The 9,520-nt window shown below is 40.3% G+C and overlaps 1 protein-coding gene across 1 annotated transcript in view; it reads right to left on the bottom strand.

Annotated features, from left to right (window-relative positions):
* Positions 1 to 2,156: 2,156 nt before the first annotated feature.
* Positions 2,157 to 9,520, bottom strand: part of lama3 (laminin, alpha 3) — a 17,638-nt gene continuing 10,274 nt past the window's right edge. Inside the window, exons 18-38 of the mRNA XM_085775319.1 lie at positions 9,359 to 9,510; positions 8,572 to 8,778; positions 8,316 to 8,470; positions 8,059 to 8,221; positions 7,234 to 7,361; positions 6,993 to 7,143; positions 6,796 to 6,900; positions 6,562 to 6,695; positions 6,134 to 6,251; positions 5,425 to 5,559; positions 5,211 to 5,371; positions 5,003 to 5,125; positions 4,792 to 4,897; positions 4,580 to 4,698; positions 4,298 to 4,478; positions 3,523 to 3,666; positions 2,983 to 3,142; positions 2,775 to 2,902; positions 2,595 to 2,688; positions 2,399 to 2,506; positions 2,157 to 2,302 (exon numbers count right to left, since the gene is read on the bottom strand). Of these exons, the coding sequence (XP_085631445.1) occupies positions 2,157 to 2,302; positions 2,399 to 2,506; positions 2,595 to 2,688; positions 2,775 to 2,902; positions 2,983 to 3,142; positions 3,523 to 3,666; positions 4,298 to 4,478; positions 4,580 to 4,698; positions 4,792 to 4,897; positions 5,003 to 5,125; positions 5,211 to 5,371; positions 5,425 to 5,559; positions 6,134 to 6,251; positions 6,562 to 6,695; positions 6,796 to 6,900; positions 6,993 to 7,143; positions 7,234 to 7,361; positions 8,059 to 8,221; positions 8,316 to 8,470; positions 8,572 to 8,778; positions 9,359 to 9,510 (2,918 nt within the window). The remainder of the gene's footprint in view (positions 2,303 to 2,398; positions 2,507 to 2,594; positions 2,689 to 2,774; positions 2,903 to 2,982; positions 3,143 to 3,522; positions 3,667 to 4,297; positions 4,479 to 4,579; positions 4,699 to 4,791; positions 4,898 to 5,002; positions 5,126 to 5,210; positions 5,372 to 5,424; positions 5,560 to 6,133; positions 6,252 to 6,561; positions 6,696 to 6,795; positions 6,901 to 6,992; positions 7,144 to 7,233; positions 7,362 to 8,058; positions 8,222 to 8,315; positions 8,471 to 8,571; positions 8,779 to 9,358; positions 9,511 to 9,520) is intronic.

The following is a 9,520-nucleotide window of genomic DNA, read 5'->3' as shown; positions in this document are numbered from 1 at the left end:
CATCAAAGTGGAAGAATAAAGAAGAAATGGACACAATTTAATATCAACACTATGATACTAAAATATAAGTAAAAAAAAAAGATATACGGTATGTTACTGCACTGCACATGGTGTGTTTCAAAGTGACACATCCTGGGCAGGTCATCATCACACTGAGGAACACAGGAATTGATGAATTAAACAAAAGCACCTGCTGTGTATTTGTATTTGTATTTGTATTTGTCTGAACTGTGAAGCGACATCAGGACCTGAACCACCTCGCAGCACAGGCCAATCTGTTGCAGGGAATTAGAGCAATCAGGTGTCCAGTGAACCTGACCAGACACTGTGTGATTTTTTTTTTTGATTTTTTTATGGGGCCTTTGTCTGAGTACAGTTGGAGTCTCAGAACAAGTCCAGTGGATGCTGAACATTCAAAATTTTGCTCTGATCAATCAAATGTGAACACACGCATTCCTGGTTTATCACTCTGCAATGTGAATGAAGTATTTCTGGTTTATTCGATCATAACAAAGGGTACTACTGTATACAAGTACAAGTAAAGCAACTATAATATTTTTAATCAGTTCACACACTTTACAGAGGTTCAATTAAAAACAAACTCTTAGACCTGTTGTATGTCAGTTGGTAACAGTAGTGAGCTACACACAAAGGATGTGCTGCTTTTTGACCAGAAGCTGATATAAGGTAAGGTAAAGGTACTTTATTAGTCACATATACAGCTAGTACAGTGAAATTCTTTCTCTGCATTTAACCCATCCCTGAGGAGCAGTGGGCAGCCGCGGTGCAGCGCCCGGGGACCAACTCCAGATTATGAGCCAGTGCCTTTGGTCAGGGGCACTGACTGGAGGATTAACCTAGCCGACATGTTTTTAGTGGTGGGGGAAACCGGAGCACCCGGAGGAAACCCACGCAGACACGGGGAGAACATGCAAACTCCACACAGAAAGGCCCTGGGCGGCCCGGGATTCGAACCCAGGACCTTCTTGCTGTGAGTCTTATAAAAATGCATTTGAGATGATTGTAATCTATGCAGAGAAATGTTGAGAAAGTGACATGAGAGAGCTTCCTCTTCCATCTGATACTGAAAGAGCATAAGCTGTAACACTCCACCTCATGTTCAAAAGTAGAAGACTAAACATAATACTTCTTTTTATATTTCATACATTAACATGTATCCACATCGAGCTGAATTAATCAGATCCTTACTGACATGATGTCTTTTAATATGATTTGGCTGCAGTTTAAACTGTGGTTAGATGGGGCAGCAGGATGTGGTTTAGAAGATAGTATAGTTGTGCGCATTACGCTGCTGTTTATCTGCTCTATGGTTCGCTTTAGTGAAAAAACAGTTACTTCAGTCACAACAGTATGACGAATGATGGTTAATTGACAGCCATGAGGAAGTCGTTCTCAGCTGGTGAGGGGGCAGATTGTTGTTCATCACAGGAAGCTATTAAAATATCACTTATTGCAAAAGCAATGCAGAATCATATAAGATCAAATGTAGAGTGAAAGATTATTATGGACCCATGGCCCACAGCTGAATCTAAGGGTAATTTAACTGCACGCTAACTGTCACTACATCAGACGTTACCTAGCGGCAGCAATGACAACATATTACTGTATGTTGCTCTTATAAATGAAAAACATGAACGATAGAATGCCACAAATAAGGAGCTAACTAGCTTCCTAATTTCCATAGTGATCAGATTTGACCTCGAAGACCAGGAGTATTTCATACTGTACTATTTGTTGTCACAGTTTATGTAAAAAAAAAAAAAAAGGTAATACCACTGTAATAGTATACCGGTAATACTGGTGTAGCTTTCCACCTGTGGAGAAAGGTGTTGGTGAATGAAAGAATGAAGCTTGATGCTGAACTCATCATGTTTCTTATGGACTGGTGAGTAAATACATGTTCATGCTAATGTATGTTAGTTATGTGGAATCAGCTAAACTTACAATATCTCCTTTAAATTTTGATTATCATGTAGGTGTCATTACAAGCTATCATTACTTCACATGTGTCTTTGTCACTTCATCCTGTCATTTTACATCATTACATCTTACACATCCTTATATCTTTAGAAACTTTGGACAGCATTTCAAATGTAGGTTCTCTGGGTCATATTGGGCCTTTGGGGATGAGAAGTTTAGAGTTTAGCACATCCATTGATGCTCACGGGACCAGCTACTGTAGCGTGAGTGTCAAATGCAACGGGCCTTTCATTAACCCTGACATTTCGCAAGCAGCCCTCAAATGGTGAAGACACAGGAGCCTGGTTGTAGTTGGTTGTCCCTGGAGAGAAAGCAGAAAAGGAAGACTCTGCTCAGTGTTTTCTATAAGAAATGATATTCTTTTGAAAAACATGCAGTAAAAAGGTGGTGGATTTACCGCCAATGTAAAGTGAATCCAGTGCTGTTGAGTGAGACGTGGAGGGCTCAGCTTTCTGCTCAAACATGGAGTCCACATCTAGTTTGATCACTTCTCCTTGTTTGGACACTGATGACAGTACAGTATCACAACAATTGAAAATTTAGAGTAACTCACTAGTATGATGGAGTAATGTGATAAGGATGTGAAGCCATACCTGTAACCATGTGAAACTGTCCATCACAGAGGCTCTCACGAGGAGTCACAGAGACACTGACAGCTCCGCCACCATCATCCACTTTAACCCCCACCTGGTAACAGACAGCATCAGTGCACATGGTCATTTGGTGCAGTTCTTACCCCCAGACTGATCAACTGTGAAAAGTAAAAGTTATACCTTGTTTTCCATTAAGAACACATCAAGGCTGGCCTGCTTACTTTCAGCATGAAAGAGAAGACCTGTCAAGTACTGAGGACGCAGCTCGAAGGACAACACAAAGTCGGATCCAACAGCAAAGTAATTATCTGAGATTGACAGATATATTATTCATTAGCGTGTTTGTTGTAACTTAATACAACAGGATCTATAAAATGAAATCTCAAACCTTTGACAATATGACCACCGCCAAAGTATGTCCCCATCTCTGTAATCCCATCGGGACACAGTAAAATTCGGTGGGTTGCCTCTGGTTCCTCAACAGCTACATCATTCATTCTGAAATCCCGTATACAGCCGCTAACACTGTTGATAGGAATGTATTGTCCCTGTGGTGAGACCAGGAGACAAGAGAGGATCATAAATAGGGAGGTATCCAGTTTAGCCCAAATAGTATACACTATTTAGCAGGAGGGATATAATCACATTATTGTATCTTATGTTTCAGATAGGTGTTATTGTCACTCAACAGCAGTTCATACTAAATTCCGACATATCAAAATACAAAGAAGTGAAATGAGCTTTGGACACAGAAAACTAGAAATAAATATTGGTTAAAAAGAATAGTGGCCATAGTGGGTAATATATTGGTTTGTAAGATATTACAGACATATCAGTTCATTCATTAGTAAATAAACTTGGGGAAACGTGTAATGTAACATGGCTGTTAAATAAATTGTCAATGACGGAAATTTCATTTGATACAGACCTTTGTGCTTTTGGGATCACCCCCGAGGTACACGGGATTGTGCAGATCTAACGATGATCCTTCATCGTTAGGTAAGAGACCATCAGGCACACGAAGTCCATCAACCAGCAGATGGAAAGTGCTTTTCTCCACACTGATCTCAACCTACACACACAGACACACACAATCTGTCAGACAGATTTAGTGACAAGTCATCAGCAAAAAGACGTCAGCTAAACAGACTGTAGGTCACGCTCCCTGTAAATACAGGAGACTGAATACATATGTATGGGCCACTGAACTGTGGAGTAATTGACAGTTCACTAAAACCTACCCACAAACAGTTATTGGTCAGTAGCTTAGCAACTGGATTTCTACTATAGACCACCATTTGTCAATTTACATGACCCACCATTATCTTAAAAAACAAAACAGTAATGCTTAGTGTGCAGTGCATGAGTCTGGGACCATTTTCCATGCTTAGCTCATATCATGCGGTATGTTAGCAAACTGTTTTATTTTGAAAATGAAGAAGTGTCCCACAGTTTTTATGACCAGCATGTTGCAGTCAGTAAAATATCTGTTCATCAGCTGCAGGCAGTTACCAACTAACTTGCACACTTAGCTCACACTGTAGCTATGTCTGAAAGAGACATAACTTCAGCCAAAAGTCAATGACTCCAACTGAAAAACCAAGTTTCCTCTGTTATCACTGTACACTACATTGTTCAAGCACAAACTTTTAACAGGTATTGCAGCAGTAATTGGTGGAGGGGCTTAGCGTGTGGTCAGTTACTCTATGCCAGTTCCCATCGTTGCTCTTCTGCTTGTGCTGGATTGTCCTGTTTTGCCCCAGGGACATCCTGATCTTGCCATTGGCCACGTACAGAGCCAACAGGGGAACAGCTCCTCTCCCGGCCACATGCAGGATCAGCCCTTTGGATGAAGTGGTCTTAACATCAAGAGAGAAGTGAGGCCTGAGACACAAGTGGAGACACATCAGTGAAGTTTCTCTTTCATTAAATATGACGATGGTTGGATGGATTTGTGGAATTTACTGGACCCAGGTTAGCATCACCTGTAATTAAGCTCCTCTTGTGGCAAGGTGTAAGTGAGCCAGCTGTGTTCATCATAGAGCTGGTATTCACCACGGTGCACTCCTGTGTTTCTACACCGGCTGCTTGCAGGAACCTGAACCTGTCGGCGAGCGGAGAAACAGCCTGTATCACTATCTAGACCTAATATGAGAGTTACTGTGGTGCTGGAGAAATAAAGACTTGTTGTGCTCACAGGTTTGTGCTCTTGTGGTGGGCTATGAAGATTGCACATGCCAAGAACAGCGTCTCTCGTTTGTGAGAATGAGCTTAGATCAGCAGGTATGAAGCTGTGTCCAGGCCTGTGCCAGTGGGATAGATTTTTATAAAACATGAATTAATGTCAATACCGGTACATTGGGAAAACATTTGAACCATTAAAACAAAGATGTTCAAGATTTCCAAACCTCCTTGTATAAAGGTTACTGATGCAGGCTTTGAATTTCTCTCCCGGTGAATTTTGATGCTCTGGTGTGTGATGGTGTGATTCTCCCTCAGTCACTTTTACATTATCAATGGTGAGCTCTAACCTGAGAAAACCACGACAACTTCAGTGATGCACTTTTTAAATATTAACTGAGGTAGAACTGTTGACGAAGGGACAGCTCATCTTACCCTGTTGGTCTCCTCACTGCAGACAGGTAGTGCCAGCTTCCATCACTGTATCTTTTAACTGACTTTAAGGTGTAATTGTTGCTGGTAAACACTACAAAGCCATCGGCCAGGGACAGTTGAAGGTCCTGCGGGAAAATCAGAGAGTAGTAAAACACAGTGTTCTTGATGTGTTATTTTTCATTTAAAAGCTGGATCTGAGGGAGGCAGGGTTTACCTGAGAGCTGCTCCTGACCAGAGCACCGTGTGTTCCTGTGGTCGTGAAGCCAAGAGAGACTCTGACAGGCTGTTCACCCCCGACAAACAGGGAATCAATGGACAGAGCTGAGGACAACGGAGCTGCACGAACACCCTGCACAGGCCAGAAACACACATGAATTAAATTTGTGTCTAAATGCTCTTTTGACAAGATAAATATAAAAAAAATGTAAGGGCAGAAAAATATATATCTATATTTTAATACTTACAGTATTCTGTTTTTATTTTCAGTTTCACTTTAAACTTTGGCTTGTAATTTAAACATCTTCATTGAGCTTTTTACACTTCAGGATTTTAAATCTAACTTTTCATTTTTACATTGATTTTACATTTCATTCTTTCTTCTTTGGTTTCCTTATTTCCTTTGGCATTTAATCAAGGCATCTGAAAAAAGTTTCATTTTCCATTTTCCTTTTAAATTACTCTCCATTACAGCATTTGTGATTCAAAGGAGACATATAATGCCCCTTTTCCACAAATTAAAACAGTTCCCAGGTGGCTTTGGTCAAAATCCCCCAAGGATCAAACATCACAGCTCTTTTCATCCGCTCAAAACAGCCCGACTGATTTCAGAGTCTGTCCCTTTGAATGCAAATCAGCCACTGCCACATGATAGACATCTAAAAGCAATGTTAAATGCTTAACAGCAGCCATGTGGGGAAGTTTACCAGTAGTGCGAGTGGACATCCGTCAGTGACACCCATCGTCCTGTTGTACTCAACGATATCACCGTCTGCTCTCAGGTGATCCACACATCCTCTCAGAGGTGGAGCTGTGATGTTGTGTCTGAGATTCACAGAACACATAAAGGACAGTGTAGGTCCTGAGAACATGAACCACTTCTTGATAAATGATTTAAAACACCATAAAAACATTTACATGAGGTTGAAGTTGTGATGTTAAAAGGTGTAGGTTTGTTGTTCTGGGATTATATGTGTTAGGGAATCAGCAGGTTCCACTTTCAGCTAAATTTAAACATAATGTTCTGGTAAAATGAACAGTAATTTCAGATGAAATCATTTCAATTTGTTGTTGTCTGGATATGAAATTATGAAGTTCAGAGCTGCTCTCATTTCATCCCGTTTAATGTAGTTACCTTTGCCTGAGCTGTGCTGGTAGGCCCCCAATGTAGTACCTCCTGTAGTGTGTAGGAACATAGTGTGCAGAGATCTTATGTGGTCCATACTGCACAATAAATTGTTCTGCGGTACTTATGGCAAAAGTTTTGTCCTGAGACAAGAAACATTCTTTTAGTAGACAAACATGCTTTCAGAAAACTTGTACAGCTTAATAATCGCTATGGAGAGCAACTCTGTTCAGATCCACTTACAAAGAGAGACACCCTTTCAGCAGTCTGAGCTCTGAGCTCTCGACCTGCTTGTTGTCCCTGAAGTACCAGGAAGCCTCTCTCCACAAACACACAGAAAAAATCCTCCTACAACAATTGGAACAAAGAATGAGTCACACATGTGTTTGTAGGGTTCATGCAGTTCTCAGTGCTCAGACTTGTTCACTTCAACTTCATACCTCATTTTCAATGTAGAACAACAAGGCGTCGGTCTCTCTGCTGCTGGTGTGAAATCTGAACAACCTTCTAGTTTTCTTGTCTGGCACTTTGATGAACGCCATGCGGTAACCTGTCCCGTCGTAGTAATCAGACACCTCTGACTGGGGGACACTGGAAAAAAATGAAAATGGAATTATTCTATCATCAATAATGTAACAACAACAAATCTTTATTAACATAGTAATCTTCTTAAAAGCTTACTTAATATGAGGCTGCTGTGTATCCATGTTGACTGCATGTTTGTAGTTGAACAGACAGACAGGATTGTCATTGATGTAGGAGAGTTTCATTGCTCCTCTGTATTTGGGATAACGCAGCTCCAGTGGAGGCTGAAAGAACCAAAGAAAGATTGACTGACAACCATGTTTTCATTAATTGTGGGTTGATGATTTGTCAGATTACTGGTGTATTTGTGAGTCATTCAAACTCATTTCAGGCCCATGCACTCTACAACAAAGCCCAATTGCTCACAGGTAATTCAGTATATTCCCCACAATAGGAAGGCGTAGGACCTCTGTACTTTGTAACTCTGCACCTGTCAACTTCATCTTTCCTCTAAATTTCTCTGTGGGACTTAACAGTTTGTGCCACTTACATAGAAAGCCTATTTCTGCAGAGAAAAGAAAGATATAAAAGAACATAAATAAATGATAATGGACTGTAACAAGTGCAATTATGCACACTTTTCTTTTCTTTGACTTAGCAAGTCAAAAGGTACAAAGTCACAATTGTTTGATGAAGTCAAAACAAAATTGTGGTAGTCTGCAAACATTTTAAGATACTAAATCAAATGTACAAGATTTCAACTTGTGACAAACTAAACCAAAATGGTCAGATTTATATACACTATAATCATTTGTGTCATTACACATGACCGTTACACTATATAGGACCTTTAAGTTTAAAATTTTAATTGTGTTACTTATCTAAATATAAAATAATCTAAATATGATTTGTCTAACTCTCCTTCTCCTTCTATTCCAATTGTGAATATTAAAAGACCCCCCCCCTCCAGTGACTGATTACCTTGAAGTCATCAGGGTGGCCGCCCACATAGACAACAACACTGTCTGGTTCCAGGTTGAGGACGCCAGCGATCGTGTTTGGAAGGTTGTGATTAGAAGACGGAGCAGCGAGCCTCTGTGATGTGTATTTCTGTGTGATGTTCACCTCAGCATCTTGGTAAACTCTGTTGCCAAAATGGACACAATCAACATGTTGATTACACTCGTTACAGTGGCTCATGTTCTCCACAGAAACCCACTGTCATGTGTGCTGCTGACCTGTGAAAGACAACCCTGTCAAGGTCAGTGGAGTTCACGTTGGTGGTGGTTGTTATTTGACTTTTAGTTTTCACCTCATGGACGACTCCACCCAACTTGTAGACGCAAATCAACACACCGTTTCTGAGAGCCATCCCAATGTAGTCTCCAGAAGCCTGCAGAGCATGAAGAATAAAAATGCAGAAATCTAAAAAGTTCTGTACAGTGACTTTATGCTTTAAACGGATCTTTCTATACATGAAGGAGGCAGACTCACGTCCTTGTTGCCTAAGTAGAAAACAAAGAAGTTGGCCTCTCTGTGTTTGTCTTGCCGGCGCCGTCGTCTGCGGTTGGCATTGGAGGGATCCTTTTGATGCTGATTGAGAAGCAGGTCGACGGCTGTAAATGCTTTAATGTCTTCGAGGTTTCTTGGGGGACGAAGCTCAACGTGACCTTTTCCATTGAAAGTGGTGGCAGTGGAGATCTGCAAGATCAGAGGACAAGTACTTTTATGTCAAAGAAATAATAAATCCATCTTTAAAACCTTTTACCATCTCTCATCATGAGGTTTTTCTTATTTTACACAACATCCATCAACATGGCATTGTCCCACATACTGTAGACTTCCACATTTCAGCAAGTATGATTTATCTAAAAACGTTTAAGGTACCTGGATAAAGTAATACTCAGTTAAAAAAAAAAAAAAAGTTTTGATTCTACAAAATTGTTCACTGCAAACATTTTTGCAAAAATCCAAAAGTAGAAAAGTATAATATGAATAATATGAATCTGAATAGTATGTAACAGAAATAAATGCTTTGTTAAGAAATAAAGGATTTCTGCCCATTGAAATGCTAGTGGACTTTTAATTTGAAATGTTAAATTGAAATTGTTATTGAGTGTTGAGTTTCTATTTACATTTAACTACAATTTGGCAATTGGGCCAACTGCAAAAGGGGACTTCTTACGAAAAATATCGCTGACTAATTTTAGTAAAAACCTGCCATATTGATTATAGTTGCTTTAAATGAAGGCTGATAGGTAAGAAACAACAAGTGCCCTACCCTGTTGACCAAGTTCCTCGTCTCTTCTATCACATCCTTGATTCTCCTGATGCTGTCAGTCATGTTTGCGCTCTGAGCCACCTTCTCGCTGAGAGCTTCAACTTGAGCAAGGTTGTTTGTCAAAGTGGGGAGAGCTACACTCAGGTTCCTCACTGACACACA

This window comes from Trachurus japonicus, chromosome 4, assembly GCF_045865225.1.
Source record: "Trachurus japonicus isolate A0001 chromosome 4, Traja_1.0".
Taxonomy (NCBI): Eukaryota; Metazoa; Chordata; class Actinopteri; order Carangiformes; family Carangidae; genus Trachurus; species Trachurus japonicus.
Note: the sequence above shows the minus strand (reverse complement) of the source record. Positions and strands in the feature narration are given on the sequence as shown.